This window comes from Nyctereutes procyonoides, unplaced genomic scaffold (genome assembly GCF_905146905.1).
Source record: "Nyctereutes procyonoides isolate TBG_1078 unplaced genomic scaffold, NYPRO_anot_genome, whole genome shotgun sequence".
NCBI lineage: Eukaryota > Metazoa > Chordata > Mammalia > Carnivora > Canidae > Nyctereutes > Nyctereutes procyonoides.
This window is the reverse complement of record NW_026575030.1, coordinates 33,650,704-33,673,040: the sequence shown is the minus strand read 5'-3', so window position 1 is coordinate 33,673,040 and position 22,337 is coordinate 33,650,704. Positions and strand designations below refer to the sequence as shown.

The 22,337-nt window shown below is 32.7% G+C and overlaps 1 protein-coding gene across 2 annotated transcripts in view; it reads left to right on the top strand.

The window, feature by feature from the left end:
- NECTIN3 (nectin cell adhesion molecule 3) overlaps window positions 1-22,337 on the top strand; it is a 117,055-nt gene that overhangs the window by 58,273 nt on the left and 36,445 nt on the right. Inside the window, exons 6-7 of one of the 2 annotated variants that reach the window (XM_055316190.1) lie at window positions 11,739-11,877; window positions 14,013-14,097. In XM_055316190.1, the coding sequence (XP_055172165.1) occupies window positions 11,739-11,877; window positions 14,013-14,097 (224 nt within the window). Of the gene's footprint in view, window positions 1-643; window positions 2,467-11,738; window positions 11,878-14,012; window positions 14,098-22,337 lie in introns of those variants that run through there. The other variant, XM_055316189.1, reaches the window with a different exon arrangement.

Below are 22,337 nucleotides of genomic sequence, written 5' to 3'. Positions count from 1 at the left end.
AATGGTATGTACTATATATGTCCTTCCTAAAAATCGAAGAGTTCTCTTTACTTAAGGAAAATATTTTTGAGAGAATTATTAAGCCAACAGCTATACTATGGCCACTTAACAAGAATCTATAGTTTTTCATTCTTTTAAAGATAAGTTCTAATCTTATAAAAGTAAAACGATATTAGGTAAAGATCGATATTAAGAAAACATTTTAATTTTTTTAATTCTTTCATTTTATTTCTTTGTTCTTCTGGCTAAGAAAATGTACATTTGGATTGCTTAATGTTTTGTATGAGAATTCTTAAGCCAGCTGTATACAGGACACTTAAGTAATGCTCTTCAAAAAAAAAGAAAGAAAGAAAAGTATTCCTTGGAGTACAATACTATGCTTAAACTTGGAATAGAATAATTTAGGATTTACACCATAGGTAATTTCATTTCTTTTACTTCATTGGTAACTGACTAAATGTCAGTTTTGTTATTTTTAAAAAATATAGAAGTACCACTACATTCTGATCCTAAGAATGAAAAACTATTGTTACTATGAATATATATTCATTAACTGTGCTGTCTTTTCAACTTGCTGCCAGATCAGCCTGCATTGACATTCTTTGCCTTTCTGTGTCTTGTCTATCTTTACTGTTTCCATTAGATCCTCCTACTACTACCACCCTTCAACCTACAATTCAGTGGCATCCCTCAACTGCTGACATCGAGGATCTAGCAACAGAACCAAAAAAATTGCCCTTCCCATTGTCAACTTTGGCAACAATTAAGGATGACACAATTGGCACAATCATTGCTAGTGTAGTGGGTGGGGCTCTCTTCATAGTACTTGTAAGTGTTTTGGCTGGAATATTCTGCTATAGGAGAAGACGGACGTTTCGTGGAGACTACTTTGCCAAGAACTACATTCCACCGTCAGATATGCAGAAAGAATCACAAATAGATGTTCTTCAACAAGATGAGCTTGATTCTTACCCAGACAGTGTGAAAAAAGAAAACAAAAATCCAGTGAACAATCTAATACGGAAAGACTATTTAGAAGAGCCTGAAAAAACGCAGTGGAACAATGTAGAAAATCTCAGTAGGTTTGAAAGACCAATGGATTATTATGAAGATCTAAAAATGGGAATGAAATTCGTCAGCGATGAACATTATGACGACAATGAAGATGACTTAGTTTCGCACGTAGATGGTTCGGTAATTTCCAGGAGGGAGTGGTATGTTTAGCAACCACTAAATGTGACTTACCTATCTATGTACAATGTTTCATTCATACTAGTTGATCATTTTCAGATTGTTCATACTTTTTCTTGAGGAAGAATAAGCTTTTTCAACTTGATTTTCAAGCTTACTTTTTATATTCTAATTTGACAAATGAAAATGTAAAATCTGGGTTCAATGTATCTGAGCTGCTTTACAATTTTTTTTCAATGCTGTACTACTGTCTCAAGATTTAAATTTTAATGCAGAGTACTTTATTGGTCTGAGGCACACAGGTAAGAAGAAATGTCAACATTAAATGTATGACTTTTTTGGTACAAAAATTAAAAAGAAAAAAAAAAAAGGAAACTACCTTGGCATTGTGTATTAAATGTTTACCTAAGACTATAATCTCAAGTATAATGTTTGTTAAACATATACCTCTCAAAATTTATCACCACTAAATGATGCTACATCAAAATTGACTATAAAACTAATTCAAGAAATGTTTATATATATTTTTAGTATACGAAAAAATATTCAGCCTGATGAAACACCTTTCCTTTTCAAACATTATTTTCTAAGTTTCTATACAAATGGAATCTTTACCTCTGCATTTTAATGAGCCTTGCCATAATTACTGTAGAGTGGCTTTTCAAAGATATTTTGTTGCACTAAAACTGTGGTAGTAAACTCAGTGAACATGATGTGTGGAAGAGCATAATTAGCTGGTCAGTATTTTTGTCCAGAATACGTACAAGAGTTAGAATAAAAACATGCCTTTTAAACATAATTACTACATTTTTTTTCATCTCTGGAGGACAATTCTTAAATGTTATATGAACATAGATTTTGATATATTAAGTGGCATAGTTTTGTTTGAATGCTTTATGTCCTAAATATAAGAATAATAATGAAAAGATGGTACGCAGTTAAATATAGTTCAGAGAGGGCATTTCAATATATGGTACAATGTGGGTAAACTAGCATTGGAGTACCAGTTTTCAGAAATGAGACATGTCAGCCAAGAATTTATACAAAGAATTTTCTAGCCCATCTTGTTTTAGTCATCTGAGATGTTCAGACGGGTAAATATGCAGAAAATTAGAATAAACTTGTAAATTTGGGGTTTAATGAGAAAAATTTGAATTATAGAACCAGTCATTAACACTTACTGATGGATATGGCAAACCATCCCCCTTTTCTTCCTAAATGTATGTATTTGTTTCAAGATTTTTGTTTTTCCAATTAAAACTGGAAACATCATAAGGTTTTTTGTTTTGTTTTTGTTTATTGCATAATTCATTAAGTATATTCTTTCCAAAAATCATGTATCTTTTGAAAAAGAAATGTTATCTAAATCTTCAAATGTGGATCATCTTCTTTGTGAGGTAATTAAATTGCTTCTACGGTGGAGTCCTGTAAAATTGTAATAATGACAACTACTTTGAAGCCCAAAGAATATGTTTTCTCTGTTGATGATTCATTTGAAAAAGGACTGTGTAGAATTGCCTTAGGTGTTTTGCCAGGGAATTGAAGTGGAAGTTAGTAGGAAAATCATAAATAAATTATTTTGTTAATAAAAAGGCAAAGTAGGTACTTTTTTTTTTAAATCCCCCAACCACCCCACTCCTGATGATTCTCCTCAAATCTAAAGGAATGTTTTATAAGGCAGAGTTCTAACATGTTCATAGAATTTTGCAAGTAGTCAAGGCCTTATTCTAAATGATTATAACATAATTTCCTTTCTTTGAACTAGCAGTTTTTTGTGGAAGTTAGAAACCTATTTTATTTCTCTTCCCAGTCACACACTTAGTCTAAAACTATAATATCAGCTAAGGATACAGGTAAGCTCACTCATATATTGTTAAAAATATCTGGTTTTAATATAATTAACCACTGATGTACAAATACTAGGAAAACTTTATTGGTAATACCCTGTGATTGAAGTGGACTTTATGTTTTAATTTAAATACTAGCACTGAGATGGCCACAAGAAAGATGGATCTAAAATTCTTGCCATGGAAGATGTGAATTGTGGCTTTTTTGTTCACAATTTCATCTTTAGAACAATGGTTTAAAATGCCATATGAATCTAAGCAGAATAATCACTGTATAAACCTCAACTTGAGTGCAATCTGAAAGAAATTAGCAATGTATTTTAAGAACTGCATTTTAAAAATATAAATACTTAGCGATTAAGATCTTCCTTTAATATTGTGGCCGTTATGTGTTTAGGATGGACATTTTTGTTTGTTTTGTTTTTTTACGGGAGAGGGTGACATGGAAAACTGCAAGTGAGTGTTTGATACATTCTGTATCCTTAAACTAAATCATTTGGCAAACGAAAAGATTAAAAAAATCATAAAAACTGATACTAGTTAAGACTTTCTGAAGCATTGCACTGCTGTTTATTAGAACTTTGTTTACTGTACATAGAGACTTATTTGTGAACATGAATAGTCATTAAACATTCTTGTTAAATTAATTTTTTAGTATCAGTGGTATTTACAGCTAATTGATAGGTCGATATGAAAATCCTTTTCTTTTTCTGGAAAAGATGGAAGAATGTTTTACTTTATTTTGACCATTTTTATTTTTGTTTCTTTATTCTTTGAACTGGCTTCTCATTTTTGTTTTCGCTTTAGGGTTTTTCTTTCACACTGGTTAAAATATTTCAGTAATGCAGGGATGATGAATGCAATTTTTTTTGCCATTTTTATTAAAATACATTAAAACTTTAATAGGCTAGGGGTTAACTTTAAAAGTGACATTTGAGGAGTACATTATAGTTGAAATATTTAGTATTTTACCATGTGCCTAAAAGGTTTCTATTTGATAAGTCTAAGATTAAAGAAACCATTAAGGTTTTTCAGTAGTAAATATTGCTTCTGATAGCCATATATAGGAATGTTTTCTAAAGACAACCCTAGCTAAATGTGTAGCAGAAGGGCTTGTAGGAAGTACAATATGAGTGCAAGAATTGAGATAAATATAACAATTTGTATGTGAAAACATTTTATTTGAGTTTGATTTTGTTTTTGGTAAATACTAAAGGTTTATGAACAAGAAGTTGTGAATGTATGGAAATAATCAGTGTAAAATATAAGAAGGAAGAAATGGTTACCCATATTTTTAATTCTAATAGAGGAACGATTTATAGATTTGTTTTTTCTATTCACTTGTTAATTGGAAATGTATCATTCATAAGAAACTCCTTTCTCAAATTTTTGGTGTATTGAGTTTGCATTTAATTTCAATTTGTACCAGTGGTTTTTACTTTTTTTTTTTTCCACCAAATTATTTATCAGGTGGTAGCCCTAATAGCCATGCAACAAATCTTTAAATAAAAGTTTTTAAAAAAATTCTTTAGAGGCATATTTCTATACCAAGCCCGTATCTCTGTATTACCTTCTTTGTCCTCGTTATGTTATTTGCTGGAGTGTGTGTGTACGTGTGTGTGTGTGTGTGTGTGTGTTGTATGTATAATCTAGTTTCTTATATTTTAAGTAATGAAGTTTTTGTGGGAATTTGAAATCTATTTTATTTCTCTACCCAAACAAAACTATATCAGGTTAAGGATACAGTTAAATAAAGTTTGAGGAGAGCATCTAAGTTGGTAGGTTAGCCATTACAGAATTTGCTCTCCATAGTCATGAATTACCTGTTTCTCTAGTCTTAGCCGTTAAAGCAAATTTTGAATATTTTTGCTGTGAGTGTGTGATGTAAGTTAAATTATGTATATATATTGGCTTTCCATTTGGATGAACACATTTCACAAGATATTTTGTAAGTTGACATTTAGTGTTTTTCACTTATAAACATTGTATTTGTAATGGCTTTCATTATAAATGCCATTGCTTCTAATTGTAACCATCTCCCTGTTTTCTATCTCTGCTGTTTAAGATTATACTTGTTTTCCTAAACTTTAAATTATTCTAAAGCAAGCAGTGGGTTCTTTTGTTTGTTTTTGTTTTAAAATAGCATACATTTTGACTGGATTAAACTTGGTTTTCCTTTTGTTATACCAATGAATATTCAGGCATGAAGTAATCTCTGGAATAGTATACACAGCATAACAACTTTTCTATATTCTAAAAAATGCTTTCTGTTTAATATTTGTTTTCTTCTATTCAGTAAGCTGCAAGGTTTTTTTCTTTTTGTTTTGTTTGTTACCTATCTACTTTGGGTTGAGTAGTGATAGATTTGCTACAAAAGCTTTTGCTGTATATATCCTTAGGGGTTATCTTCTTGAACCTTGATGATAGTTATTTTATCAAGTTCATTTCGATTTATGAGGATAAAACGATTCAATTTTGGGTTGTCCTGGTTCATTTATATTTTCTGCTGCTATTCTGGCTGGGTGTTATGGGTGAAGCAGAGTGAAAGTGAATTTAGTAGGATAACTTGAAAATATAATCTTCAAAACTTGAAAGAATAATTCGAGGCCTCATTTCCTTATTTTATATATAATATTTCTGTAGAGACATATCTAATATCACAGTCTCAGTTTTGAGAATTATCTCAGGAAACACCTATTTTTTTGAAGGGATAGTTTGAGCTAAAAGCCCGAGGTAACTAGATCTAGAAAACTGGCCCCCCCCTTTAAAAAAATTTATTATGGGTAATTAATACAAAAGTAGTATAGAATAATGACATGAACATTTGTGTACCTGCTTCAGTTATTATCAACTCATGATCAGTCTTGTTCCGTTAAATTCTTACCCACATAATCCTTCCTGCCATTAGTTCATCTGTAAATATATCAGCATGCAGCTCTAAAAGAGAAGGAACATTTAGGAAAAGTAACCACAGATTTATCATTACATGAAAAATCAATTCCTTAATATCACATGTCTAGTAAATATTCAAAGTTCTAATCACATTTTTGCAGTTTTAATTAGTATCTAAATGTGACCCATATATTGTGATCTCTTAATCTATATGTTCTCTGTGAGGCATTTCCCTACTCTCAATTTTTGCCTTGTATTTTATTTGTTGAGGAAATGGCTTCATGTGTGTCCTGCAGTTTCCCGGTTTGGATTGTGCTAGTTGTACCTCTGTATTTTCTGTAAATTGTCAGGTCTAAAACCTTCATAAGGTTAAGGCTTAATTTTGAGGGGCAAAATTACTTCTAAAGTGATGGTATCTTCTGTCAGAGGCACATAATACCTGTTTTTCCTTTGATAATAGCAGTCATTAGATGCTCAAAGCCTAGATCTAATCCAGAACCTACTTAATGTCTAGGTGTAGTAACTCTTTTTTTTTTTTTTTTTTTTACCATGCCATGTGCTTTAATGTCTGAATAATCACATCCAGCTGCTTTTACCTGAACTTTCCTATCCACCCTTTTCCATATTCAAGGTCCAGCTCAAACCATGTGATTGAATGTGCTTCATATGTTGTTTTTTAAATTTTGTTTTATACTTTTGATTCAATGATTCAAAGGTTTGATTCCATGTTCAGTGTATTTTGATAATTTGGTTTTTATTTTGATCCTTGGTAACTAAAATGCTACCTTTCAAAAACAAGTAGATTCAAATGGAAGAAGTACATTGTTGGGGACCTTAACAGTTTTCATCCCAAATGCTGTTTTTAGAGCTAGTCTCCTGTTCAGAATGATTGGTTTTTCAATGTTTTTTTTTTTTAATAACAGTAACCCCACCCTCATGTTACCTACAGCTTCAGCACTATGGATTTAGTGTGAGGTGTATCATTAATAAGAGTGAATGTAAATCTTTATTTGGTCTCCTAATGTGTTTTAGTTTTTATGGCTCACTCATTACGTCTGATTATATGGCTGTGGTTTTACTTCACGATGGAACTGATCAAGTTTGTGTATTAAGAGTAAGATACTTGCATTGTCGTTTTGGGGGTTTTGTCATTATTTGTGCCTTCATTATTGATGTTCTCTTCATTCTACCAGTTCTTTGCAGGAATGACATTTACTAGGCATAAATGTTTACTAATCTATAACCTGGATTAGCACTGATACCCCCATTTGGTCTGTGTGTCAGATGTTCACCTGTCATCCAGGGACCCATGTCATGCCTCCTTTACATTCTTGACCTCTAGTTAAATCTAGGGTACTTATTAGTTCACTCAGCTGAGCTCTCACATATCCCAGTCGGCCACAATATGTTGACTGTGCTGAGAAGGAACAACGGAGTGTCTATTTGATTTCATTCTGGAACTGTCCTACTCCACACTGGCCACAGGACTTTTTGGGTGCCTTGTATAGCAAGTGAACTCCTGACATTTGGACTAAGTGGGGCTACCCATGCCAGTCTGTGTATTATATACTAGTACAACATTTATTTTGTGATTATCACTTATCTTTTAAAAAGGGATAGGATAAATGATCTCTACACTGGAAAAAAATATTTTTATGGATTCTCTATAAAGGACTAGATATATCAAAAAGTTAAGCATTAAAAGGGGCTATTGAAAAAGTGAGTTATATTTATGGAGAAAATTGATAATACAGTGATAGGTATTATAGGGAGCAAATAGAAGTTGAGAAGGTAAGTTTGTAGATAATTGACATTAACGTGTGAATCATGCAATGACTTCACTGAAGTTTTGGTGAAGAGAATGGAAAAAAATGAAACTTTCAATTAATTGTTAGTACTTAGTGTTTGAATGTAAGTGTGAAAAGGGCCTGTAGATTTCTGTACTCACTCATTTTAAGTGGTTTTAGCAAATTTCTGTATTTTACTATATAGAATAGTATCTTTTTCAAATCTTGTCACGTGAACTAGGTGAACACGTTTGAATAGCTGTCACATGTTTTTTTATTCATATGTATCAGTAATAAAGGCAAAATTCAGTTTAGTAGTTATATGTACATTTTTTTAAAGTAATGGAATTTCTGTGTATTGTTTCTTTTGGTGTGATGTGTTAACAGATTTTTGAATATGTTCCCCAAAGGCATACGCATGATATCTCTGGTGATGGTCAGTAAGCCTCTGTTATATTGGGGAATACTAATTTTTTGTTTTTGTAGATGAGTTTCCAATATCTGTGGATTAATACAGCTGTCCTGATAATAGGAAGCTGTTCTTTTGAAATACACACATACAAATCTTTGACTATTTTAACATTTTTGTCTTGTTTTCTGCTGATCGTAAGCATATAGTTAAGATTTAGTAGGCTATCTTCTTGGGTGATGGTAATGTTGCTTCACGTCAGTCACTCAGTAAATTAACTGAATGTTTAAAAACGCCAAATTTTTATATTAGACATTTGCTTACCTTTTTTTTGCTTTCGTGTAATATAGAGTCTGTGTAGATTATGTGGACAGAGATGTGAAGGAGGCAGTGTTGGTACTAAATTCTCAATTTTCATTAAAATTCTTTGACTTGAATGCAAGAAATTTTAGTCCTTCCTTTGCAATTTAGAGTAGTGTTCATCATCTCTTAATAACCTTAAATGTATTCTGCATTTGTTTTTTTGTCAATTAGTAGAAGAATCAGAAAAGGAATTGTGAAGTCTATCCCATATATGTATTTAACATAGTTTATCTATATAGTATATCTGGTTGGTAAATGGATTTATAACCTGGCTTTTCTTTCAGTTGCTCTTTTCGGCACTCATTAGACTGTTGTGATACTAAGAAGAGGTGTACAAAGAAAGGATAAATATGAGTGAAGGATGAATGGAACCAAGGGAAATAAATATGCCCACTTAAGTTAGAAGGCAGAGTTATGGTCTACATGCAGTCAACTAACTTTTAAGTTACAACAGAGTCCTAGAGCTAGGAATTATAAGGCTAATGGGACAAAAGTAGATAAGTAGACCATAACTTAAATGTTTAAGAAATAGTGTCTATTTGGGCTTGAGAATTACTTAAGGATATTAATAATATAGAGAGTTGGGAATTACTTTAGGATATGAAGTCTGCGATTATGTTTTAGTACAAGCACTACCAAATTTAAAATCTTTACCAAGATTAGCTGAAAGGTTTTCTTGGAGGTGTGAAGTTTGATGAATGTATAATGAATGATCTGTACATTGAAAATCTTCTATTCAAAGAGTAACCTGAGTTTTTAAAAAATAATTTTGGAAGTATTACTATAAATATGGTATTAACTTTGTCCTTATCATCAAGGTAACCCTCAAATTTGAATTCAGTACACTTGGGCAAAAATGATAGGATTGCTTTTTATCCCTTAGCAAAATAAAGATTTCCTATAAAGGAATAGGAATATATTTAGAGTAAGTAGTGTGGAATAAATAGCATACTTGACACATTAGGATTTTTTTTATTTGGTGCCACTGATGATGTATATGGCCTTGGTCACAAAACCTCAGGTGCCTAACCTTAATAGGTTTCGATTGACCTATTGTTAAAGACAGAATACAAAGCTATAATTTTTATGGTGGGAAAAGTGATAGTGTAGAGTAGAAATTATTCCTAGATCATTCCAGATCTTCAAACATTTACAAGAGCAGAGTAGTATTTGACTGGCTTGGATTTCAGACTTTTCCTCACGTAACATATTCAAATGGAGATAGTAAGGATTAGAGAAATGAGCAATAATAGGAAGATAAATGAGGCACGTGTTAGGAAATAAGGGGTAAGGTCCTGAATGACTAAGCTGATTATTGATTAAAATAATTGTGTATTTGGGGCCACCTGGGTGGCTCAGTTGGCTCAGGTCTTGATCTCAGGGTTGTGAGTTCAAGCACAACCTCGCATTGGGCTTGAACTCACACATACACACACACAAATTGTATATCTTACTATTTTTAGATTCTAGTCAGTGTTTGAAAGGTTACTGTAGTGGGTTACTTAACATTGGCATAAGTTTCTTAGTCTAGAATGAGACTAATAAAATGACTCATTATTTAACAAACCGAGGGCTGTTAGTTTGCTAAGGAATTTTATAATTAAGTAAAACCTTGTTTTATAGCAAACACCTTGCGACTGACATTCTAATAGGAACAAAATTGGAAAGTACTTCTAAATATGTATTTATATGAAAATACTATGATGGTAAGTTGGCGAAATATACTTCAAAACTGATAGTGCTTTAATTCTCTTTAAATTTGCCATGTCTGGTTCCAGCAACCGTCATTGCAATTATTTAGAAGTTTATATAGAAAAAAAAAAAGTTTATATGAATGTCCACTCAAATAAAAGCTAAGAGTTCTTCATGTCCAAGTACCAGACCAAAAGGAGATTGTAAGTTGAATACTGAAAAAACCATTTTCTCCCAGTAAGGGCATAAATGTGGTGGCTTCTAGCCTGCCCCAGCTAACTTTATTTCACTCTTTGTTCTCTATTACTACTTCATCGAATAACCTTGGGCAGAATATTTAACTTTAGAGCTACAGTATTTTCATTTATACGATATTATCTTAAACATTTATCTTATTGGTTAAAAGGATAAAATTGTGTGTCTGTGTGTATATATATATATATTTTGAAGATTTTATTTATTCATGAGAGACAGACGAGGGACAGAGACCTAGGCAGAGGGAGTAACCGGTTCCCTGCAGGGAGCCTGATAAAGGACTCGATCCCAGGACCCTGAGATCATGCCCTGAGCCAAGGGCAGACACTCAACCACTGAGCCACCCAGGCATATATTGATGGTACTTACTCAAAAAGTTTAATGTTGCTGAAATTATCAAAATAATATTTACACATAATGATTGAATAATATTTACATATAATATTGTCATATCCATAATACTTATATTTGAAAATACATAGTTATAATAGTTTTAGTATATTCCCTTATTTGGGTGTTTATAAGATAGAGTGACTAAATTTTTCAGGACTGTATGAAATGATAATTGCTAAGTATGTTTTTAAAATCCTTAACAAAATTTATGGTGCAGGCTGGGAAAGATAAATAGGTATTTAGAAATTATGTATGTTTATAGTGAAGGGACAGAGAAGATTTCCCATTTACTTTTGTAGGAGAGACACTACCTTTAGTGTACTTTGTATTAGATGTTCATGAATTAAGGGAAATAAATTATCTTCAACAAGTGCTGTTTTTATAATACCTCTTTAAAAACATTTAGTGTCATTTTCGACTATTTATTAGGCTTGGGATTTTTTTTTTTATGTCTTTGGTTTGCCCCATCTTACAGGCTTTTGGTTTTTTTAATAAAACTTCTTTTATGATTTTACTAGAATAAAAATGGTAAATGTATATATATTGTTAACTAATGAAAAAAAATTGTTTTATCTTTTAGAGTAAGAACTTGAAATAGTTTTCATCTTTTTTTCTGTTCTCCTCCAGATATTCTTTGCCCATAGAAAATAGATTAACTCATTGATATCTGACTGGGGATATTATTTTCATAACTTGAAAAAAAGCAAAGCTGAATTATGCTTAAGTGACATCTTGCAAGGAAAAAGGGTGTTAGCATAATCCTACAAAAAGAATCAAATTTGGGGTCTCCTAAGCATGCTATTGGGTAACATGTTCAATCAGTCCTTGATCATTTTTGAAATTAGGCTATGCAAACTCAAAAACTCTTTTTAAAATTGTTTGAAAAGCCTAATTTTTGTTGCTTTACAGATGTCCCATTTAAGCAGACCTCTTCCATAGCTGTAGCTGGAGCTGTAATTGGAGCTGTCCTTGCTCTTTTCATCATTGCGGTCTTTGTGACTGTCCTGCTGACTCCTCGAAAAAAGAGACCATCCTATCTTGACAAAGTGTAGGTAACTTTTTTGCTTGTGTTCAACATTCTGTATGAGTCAGTCTTTGTATTTATCTTTACAGCTACTCCTATGTAAGGTATCTGATGAATGAGAGTAAAGATACTCTTAGACCTTGTGAGATGACCATGGTTTCATCAGAATGTACTATTCTGGTAAAAAGTGTAATGGGGCCATTGAAGACAAATATATTAAACACCTCTTCCACCTATGAATATATTAAGCATCTTTCCAAATAAAATGTAATGACACTGTATTTTGTCCTGCCTTCTGAATAAACATGCAGGTCTTTGATGAAGTGTGGTTGAAAGAGAGGTTTGAAATATCTTAGAAGTTTAATTGTTTCTCTGGATTGTATATGCGAGTCCTAGGTATGGATAGATCTTAACTTTCAATTGCCAAGAATTATCAAATACATCGAGTTTTAAAACTTTTCTTCCTTAAACAATTTTGGTTTTGATGAATTACAAAATGTGCAACTTTTTTATTTAAAGAGAAAGCAGTATTTAGGGTGTAGTCATTGAGCTAAAAATGCTAAAGCAGAAATTGCACTTTGCTGTAGAATCAAAAAACCAGCGTCCTAATACACTTAATTCCATCAACAGCTTTGTTGCTTCATCTGTGAAATGTGAAAATGATTTTTCCTACTTACCTCCCATGGTTGTGATGAGTAGAAGAAGATGATATTGTTTATGAAACTGTGACATTTTATACAAATGGCATTATTTCTTATACAGTTATTATTTTTGTATTAAGAGGCTCTCAGTGTGTTTTTTCTGTCTTCATAAATGCTGTGTGTATGTCTCGGCCCCTCTAATCTGGCACAGTTATGGGATAGATCTTCTTGGATTAAAGACACCTGAGTGTTAGTCTCAACTCTATCCTGATCAAAATAGTGGTATGATCCTGAACAGATCACATCACCTCCATGGGCCTTGGTTTTCTCACCCAAATGACCAATAGCACCTTGGAGCTATAAATTTGCTGTAATTTTAATTAGATTAAAGGAAATAATTACCTTTAAAGAACTGCAAAGTATCTTTATAACACCTGTAACAAGGATTCTTTAACATTTATAGTTACAGTAATTTTTATAGATCTTTACTATTTCAAGAGTAACTAGCTTGTGGTTAACTTTATTTCCCAAGATCCCAAGTTATCTCAGGTTTTTCTATAATTTCAAACATAATTTACTAATAGGCTACGTAATTACATCCATGTAACCATTTTATTTGTTGTTTGAATTCTGTTCATTTAAGATATTATTTCATGCCCACATTGAGGAGTTATTAAGCCACAGAGTTCGTAATTCCTTTGGCCTTTAGAGATTTCATTCTTTTTATTTTTTAATATAGGTAACATTTTTGTTTGATTTAGTCATCACAAGTATTGAAAATTAGTTATCTGTGAACTTCAAAAGTATGAGAAGATATAAAAATTGTTTTCTAAAATGCAGAGAGCTTACAAGATATACTTAATTTTTATTGTAACAATAATGCTTAAATACATGAAAATGTAGGTTTTTAATAATTGATTAGTTTTTTTTTTCTAAAATAAATATATTCCCTGAGGCTGTAATAGGCCCTTTGTTCATTTTAGGTGACAAGAGTTATATGGTCTTTAGTTGAATAATCTTGATTTGCAAGATGGATATTCTAAGAGTAACCATGGGTTTTGAAAATGGGTTTTGAAATTCCATGGGTTTGCAAATACTTCCAAAATACAGTGTAACTTTTTTCATTATCATTTTAAGATACAGTTTTTTAAAAATCACTTTTATGACACTTTGCCTTCCATTGCACGTGTTTGACTCTCTTTAAAATGATGGTAGGCATAGTCAGATGGATACTTAAGTAAATTGGTTATGTACTAGGTTACTTGCTTAATAATAATTTTCAGGAAATTCTTCCATTTGAGTAACTTCTTTAAATGAATCAGTTAGATTGGTTTTAAATATTGGAACTTTAAAACCAGGCTTTTTTCCTCATCTGTGATAGGGTAATGGAAATATAAAAACTAAATTAAGCATGTATTACTGTGAGGAAAATATCCTCAAAACTTAAGAGAACCTTAATTGTCCCACCCCCTTTTTTTCTAAATGTTGCAGTCACATTTATTAACCTTTTTAATGCAGGATCGACCTTCCACCCACACATAAACCACCTCCCATGTATGAAGAACGATCCCCCCCCTTGCTTCAAAAAGACCTTCTATATCAGGTATGTGTTTGTGATTACACTTAAAATAAAATGAAATAAAAAATTATAAGTAATGTATATTGAGTATTATCTAGTCACCATTAAATGTTGCATAATAATACATAATCATTTCTTTGAAACCTTTAAACGATCAAACTTTTCCAAAAAGGTGGTAAGAAAAGATGTGATAGCTGGTATAGATAGGACAAATTCTCTGTCTTAACAGTAGAAATTTTTACTAAAAGCTTATGGCCAAAGACTTACTATTAATATAGATTTATTGACATATAGAATCATTGTAAAATATACATTTTTACATAAAATTAAAGAAAAATTGAATGTCTTTGGTAGGATATGAGAAAGAGCTTTTCCTCCTTGGAATATGTATTTTATTTTTGTTTCTTTTCAGTATACTCAAGCTCTAAATTTTAGCATTCCTTTATTTAGGAACAAAAAGTTTATATTTCAATTTAAAATGCTAGGTATGAATATTGGTCCCTATATTACATTTATGATAACTTTTAAATTTTCTTTTGATATCAGTTTATAATAATTCATGTGAAAGAAGTAAATGTTTCTATCTCATATTCTATACCTAGATTAATATGCTTTCCTTTGGAAAGTTGAAACCATTGGAATATTTGAATACTTTCATTCCTAGCATTAGTAGTTTTGGTTTTGGTTTTTCCCTCTAACATCCATGTTACCTTTTGGGGCTCTAACCATATATTGTTTTTTTTTAATCTGTAGGAATATTCTATAATATTTTTCTCCCAAGATATGTTTTGTATCTTCAGCTCAAATAAGGCTAATTATTTTCCCGCCAATTAATTTAATTTGGTGGAAAAACTCCAAGGGAATATATCTGTCAGGATGTTCTCAGCTTCTCTATCTTGGTTGGCCATATAGTCAGTCTACTGCCTGAACCTGGGGCAGGAATGAACATTCTCTGGCATCTGCACTCATTGCCAGGTGGCACCAGCTTTGTTGTCTTACATAAGTTTGGTGTCTTAGGGGTGAAGGCATGCCATTCTTTTCAGACCCCTTATTTTCACAGAAAGAGTATAGTTTCATATCACTTTTGGCAAGTGAATGAACTTGACAAGTAGTGTGAACTGTCAACAAAATATTTACCTAGAGCTATTGTTAACCCTGCAGAAAGAAACTTATCTTTCTCCCTCCACAAAGCTAGCAATTAATCAGGATTTTTAGATTCAGTTTTGAGAATTTTCTTAGAATGTTGTGGTAATTTTCTAGTATGACACTAACTGCATATAATTTCATTCTTGTTTGTAAAACTAATTGATTGTGTAACTTATTTAATATCTTTAGATCATATATTTATAAAATCTTATAAACTGAGAAAAAATTACTTGGTTTAGATCATCATGTGTCCTTGGTTTTAGTTTAAAAAATATGATGTTATAAATGTATTTGCTATCAAATAAACGCAAAAGGAAGATTTTTCTTGGGTGATTTGAGTTGACAGAGCTAAAAACGACAATTCCTAGTATCTTTGGAGTTAGGGAAGGCTCCCTGGGTTTTGGAGGTAGGAGTTATGATGCATTTAATGCAATTACTCAGTTGTTGATTAGAATAATTTGTAGTAAATTGCATACCCAAAAGTATAAACCTGAGTGGATATGAAGAACCATGTGGAAAAGTAATGGAAAGATGAGAAAGAAAATTGAGAGGAGAACACCAGCAATGAATAACAAACATTGGACTTTGGGAGTCAGAAACCATTTAGTAACATTGTGACTTTTTCTTCTTGAAATTAAGCAGGTGAAAATGTGATTCTTCTAGCTATAAACTGGTTTTAGAAAATATTGCTGAGGGTTAGCTATTTGCTGTCATTTTGCTTAAGACAGAACTTGAGTTGGAGGTGAAATAATTCCTAATTCTATAAAGCTTTTAAGAATAAGTTAGGCTAAGGGCGCCTGGGTGGCTCAGTTAAGTACCTGACTCTTGATTTGGGCTCAAGTCATGATCTCAGGATCGTGAGATCAAGCCCCACTTCAGGCTCTGCCCTGGGCGTGGAGCCTACTTAAGATTCTCTTTCTCCCTCACCTACCCCCTGGCCTCCCAGCTTACGTGCACATACTTGCTCATGCTATATCCCTCAAAATAATAATAATAATAATAATAATAATAGGGCTAAAATCATTATCTATCTGTAAGATAATTTGTTATGATTCATAGATTATAATTTCATGTGTTAATTATATGGCTGTTTGTGTTTTAATTAATGTTGTGATGTCAAAATGTAAAATACACAGAACTGTGTCATGGTTACCGAGAAAATATGTAAGTATGTAATTACTATCTGATTAGTTTTGTGCAATGATAGCATGTTTTAATACTAAATGCCTTTGTAATGTTCCACTTCACTAGATAACTTGTCATCTTTAAAGTGATGTGGTAATTTCTGCCTGAAATCATTAGCCTTCAGCCCTCCTAAAATGAGAAGGTCACTAGGCCATGCTCCCAGGTGCCTCCAGTGGCTTTAAGGAAGAAGCATCCCACTAGTTCTACTCATCAGTGTTCTACCCTTGGGAAACCACAAGAACAAGCACCTCCTCACTACCCACATTTGTCCACCTTGTGTGACTCTTGTTTTTGTGGTAATGTTGCCAACACTCATCCCTGAGAAGTTTCCCTTTCAACGTAAATTAGGAGAATGAGGCCTAATATTGTGAAGAGGCAGTTTCCTTGAGTGGGAGCTATTACCATACTGCAGAGAAGATGCATGGAGGCATGCATAAGTATGAGGGAAATAAAAAGGAAGTTCTTGCCTGAAGGCAAATATTAATTAAGAAATACCACCAGCTTGTCACGATTAGGTAATCTATACAAAATTTGAATCTTCATTTAGGAAACAGATACTAACTAATGACATTAAAATATTTTTTTACCTGTTTGTTATGTTTTATTAACATCTAGGTGATCTATAAGCATATTCTTGGAACAACAACAAAAAATCAAAACTACAGAAATTTATAGTTAGCTGTGAAAGTCCTGTTTCATTACTCCATCACCAAATACACAATTTCCTTCTCCAGTGATCACCACTGTTACGAATTTCAATATTCTCTCACACTTTTTTCCATGAATTTACTTTCATGTGTGTGTCATCCATATTTATATCTACAAATAGGTTTTTTTTTTTTAAGATTTTATTTATTTATGAGAGACAGAGAGAGGCAGAGAGATGGGCAGAGGGAGAAGCAGGCCTCCCAAAGGGGGCCTGATGCGGGACTTGATCCCAGGACCCCAGGATCACACCCTGCGTTGAAGGCAGACACTCGACCGCTGAGCCACCCAGGCATACCGGATAGCTGTTTTTTTGTTTGTTTGTTTGTTTGTTTTTTTAACACACAAATGTGATCATAGAATACATACTACTGTAGAAATTGCTTTCCCGCTCTATTAGAGACCAGTATTTTTCAGAGTGGCCCATGTTGCTTACAGTTGTAGGGGGTTTCTTTATCTCATTCAGATTCAAATCCAGTATGAAATACTGAACACAAAATTTCTTTGAATTAAAATTTTGAGCAATACTTTGCATTCTATGAATAATGCTATATTGTAGCCTACATTTGTAATAATTGTATAGAGAGAGTTGTATACTCCAATGCGAAAAAATATTTCCCAGATCAACTAAAATGATCAAGGGAACATTTGCAGGAAAAATATATATAACAAATATAGTCTGATTCTGGTTCAGCCTCAGATAGCATTTATTCTTGGTGGGAAGTCAAGTCTAGTAGATTCCATGAAATAGATATTGTTAACTTGCCTTTGAGGGTCATAGCAGGAATTTCAGTCAAGCAGTAATACTGTAGAGAGTGTGGTTCTTGAAGTTATTTGCACAATGCTAACATATTATTAAAAGCTTCCCAATCTCTTAATTTGAGATTTTTTTCCTCCTTGGTACCCATTTTACAGAAGTAACCATATATCAGATGATTTTTGGTAAATTTGTTAATTTTTAGCAACCTTGAAAATGTTTTATGAACAGTATTTCAGGTGTTGGAATACACAGATCAGTTTTCATGATTTAAAACACTTGTATATGTAAATATGTGTATGTGTGTCTTAAAATTCTGTATGATTAGGTGAGATATATGCATAAAATGCTTGTGTGACTGAATTCTAAGCTGAACTTAGCTGCCTTTTTTGTGGAACACCATTTTTGCTTAAAAGAATAACTAATAGACTATGCCATTTAGACTTGAGTAATTTTGCAGACATTTTCTCACAAATCAGTGAACTGAATCTGTCACTTAGGGCAAATAACTGACAGTATTTGTTGCCAACAAAAAAATTTGAGGTTCCAAGTAAAAATTATAATTTTTATAAAACCTCTATCTGCAATCATGGGATCGACATTGGTGGGCAAATTAATGAATATTCTTTTTTTATGTTGAATAACGAGAAGTACCAGTGTTTGTAATAACTGCATAACTTAGTGAACCAATGATTGCCAAATGAGCAGTGTATACTGGTCCTATCATGCATGGGTAAAATATCCATTCAAAATATAAGATAAATGCATGGATTTCCATGTAAGACAGTATGAAAAGTTCATTGATATGTTTTCAGAGAGCAACTAGCGCCCAAAAGAAACGTACACTTGTTAAGTTTTGGTACAGTAGCAAAGGAGAATTTTCTTAATTTTCTGAAAGCAGTTTTGAAGTGTCTCTCCCTTTTCTAGCAATGTGTTTGTGTGAGGCCATGTTTTCTTCATGTATTTCAACCAAACAACCTATTGTAGCAGATTGAATGCTGTAGCAAGTATAAAAAATCAGACTTTCTTCTTTTGACTCAGATAGTAAAAGGATTTGCAAAAATGTAAAAAAATAAAATAAAATGCCACTCCTCACTAATTGTCATTTCGGAAAACATGGTTATTTTTTCATGTAAAAGATGCTATTTGTATCCTATTATTCTGTTTATAAATTAAATATTTTAAAAGCTTCTTAGTTTTAACATTTAATAGAATAAATATAGTTAGCTGTTACTCATATAAATGAAAGTACTTTGGGTTCTCAATATTGTAAAGTATAAAGGGATCCTGATGCCCTGTGTTTGAGAACCTCTGCTGTAAACCTTATGTGATGTGAAGGCAAGGATCATCTGTCCCTCACTTAGTACTATAATCTTAGTGTAGAACACTGTGCTTGGCACATTGTAGTTATCTAACAAAACATTTTTGAATGAATAAGTGAAAAAAATTAAACCCCTCTTTATATTCTTTTCAGTCTGTGATCATGTGTACATTGTTTATTCTAAAATATCTCTCCCATAACTATGTTTCAGTATATCTTATACCTGATATCAATATATCATGTATGAAACAGAACAGAGGGAATGAGGCGCCTGGGTGGCTCAGTCAGCTAAGCATCTCCGTTTGGCTCAGGTCATGATCCCAGGGTCCTACTCAGGGGTAGAGAGAGGAGAAGGGGGTCTGCTTCTCCCTCTCCTGTTCTCTCCCTCTCTCAAGTAAATAAATAAAATCTTTAAAAAAAAAAAGGGAGCAAAGACTGTATAGCAATATTCTAAAATATTAACAATGATTATATATTAGACTTCTCTGTGAATATTATGTTTTATGTTCTATTTTTCTGTAGTTTCTAATTTTTCTGAAGTACCTTTTCTCCCCTCTGACAGTGACCTTTTAGCATAAGAAAATAGAGATCAGTTGAAAACCTGAATTACTGGACTAGAATATTGTTAATCAGTCATATTGATTGTGACAGTACTTCATCAGAATTTACTATCTGGGAAAATTAAGATTTTTTTTCCCCTCAATATTTCACTATGACATATCACATTATTCAGTAAATTTTTGTAAATGCTTGTGGCAGAGTGTTGTAAAAGAAGAGTGTTTCTACATATTTTTTGAGTAAGATATTATATACAAAACAATATAAAAGAGGGTATTTTCTAAAGTCTCCCTCCCGTTTCCATTCCTGTTTACCCTATGCCTAACACCCCTACAGAAAATCACTTTTATAAATTTTTTTATTATTTATTTATTTATTCATAGAGATGCAGAGAGAGCGAGAGAGAGAGAGAGGCAGAGACACAGGTAGAGGGAGAAGCAGACTCCATGCAGAGAGCCCGACGTGGGACTCGATCCAGGGTCTCCAGGATCACGCCCTGGCTGCAAGCGGCGCTAAACCGCTGCGCCACCGGGGCTGCCCTTTAAGATTTTTTATTTTTATTTATTTATTTATTCATAGAGATGCAGAGAGAGAGAGAGAGGCAGAGACACAGGCAGAGGGACTTTTATAAATTTCTTGTTTGTCTTAAAATGGTTTATTTAAGCATAGAAAGGAAACATGCATACATTTCATTTTTTCTTGTATAAAATGTAACTATATGTAGTTTATAATGTCAAAATACTTTTTTAAAGATTTTTATTTATTAAAAAAAAGGATTTTTATTTATTCATGAGACACACACAGAGGCAGAGACACAGGCAGAGGGAGAAGCAGGCTCCCTGCGGGGAGCCAGATGTGGAATTCGATCCCAGGACCCCGGGATCATGCCCTGAGCCAAAGGCAGATGCTCAACCCTGAGCCACCCAGGTGCCCCATGTCAAAATATTTTAATAAACCAGTAACGCTGCAGTGAATAGCTGCAGTGATATTTTGCATGTATGCAAGTACAGTCTTCAGTATAAATTTTTAGATTTGCTCTTGCTGTATCAAATAATAAATGTGTTTATACTTTTGATAGATTCAGTCAAATTGTCCTCTATAGTGCTATTTTGCACTCCTATGAGTAATGATTGAAAGTGCCTCTTCCTCCACATCCTTACTAACAGCATGTGTATTCTACTTGATTCTTGGTAACCTGATAGGTAAAAAGAAATTATATGTGTGTGTATAAAATTATAATTTTGCTATCTCATTATTAGTGAGTTTTAGCATCTTTTCAAGAGTTTAATAGAGCCATTTTTTTTCCTGCAAGCTCTCATTCTTGTCTGTGCTTTTTTTTTTAAGATATTATTTATTTATTCATGAGAGACAAAGGAAGGCAGAGACATAGGCCAACGGAGAAACAGGCTCCCCACAGGGAGCTCCATGTGGGACTGGATCCCCAGACTGGGGATCACGCCCTGAGCTGAAGGCAGACGCTCAACAAGCTGAGCCACCCAGGCGTCCCTTATGTGTGCTTATTTCTTGAACAAAATTATGACCATTTAAATGTTTTATAAGTAGTTAATGAAACTTTTCAAATTCCAGCATGAATAGTATATACATTCCTTCTTGATATCTAAATTTGTGGTGCAGAAAGTTTAGTAAGATGAGTCATATATTTACACTGACTGTTTTTATAAAATAAGATAGATGAAATACTGTTATGACTAGAACTCAAATGTTATCGAACAATGTGGTTTTGGAAACATGATGGTCCTACTCATTTAGGAAGTTCTAGAGCTAGAGATATGTCCTCCAGGTATCTTAATTGTTACCAATCACACCGTATTTCATTCTTGAACCTGTCTGCCTACCACTACTATATAGTTTTATACATTTGCATTATTTCCTTTCAAAATTCATCTTTCAGATGCAACACATCACTGCCATTTTCCAATAATACTTGTTAGATAAGCTGCTTTCATTTGTTATCATCCAGAGTCTGGTTTTGTCCCAGGATCTAAATATTTTAACATCTATCCAGATGCTACCCTAGTTATAGGCTTTAAGGTCAGGGAGAAGGGAGAGAGAAAGACGACAGAAGAATTAACATTTTTCATCCAAATTAGAACTATGTGACTGAATGGATTATTTTCAAATAAATGAATGCTGAGTATTTCTAGCATGACTTTGCCCTCGAGTAGCAAAAAAGTTTACATCTTGCATATTGTCTCCAATTAATAGGGAGTGGCAATTATTGAGAACAGAAGTCAAAGAATTGTAGGGCCTTGTTCTGCTCTGTGGAGGGAAAAAGTTTTGTGATCAACAAAGCTTGGATGAAATAATGATTTAGCAATTAACATTAAAATAATATATTCAAATGAAATATAGATGCAACATTTAAGTATAAGGGATTGATATCTTTACTAATCAATCTTATAAAAGAGAAAAAGATAAACCTACTTTATAAAGTTTTATAGTGATTAATTACCATAGGTTACATCCTTTCAACATAGAACCTTACAACATGCCTGACACATAGTAGGTACTATGTGTTCGATGTTATTATTTAAAAAGAAACTATGTAATTCTTAATAAAAATGTTAAAGA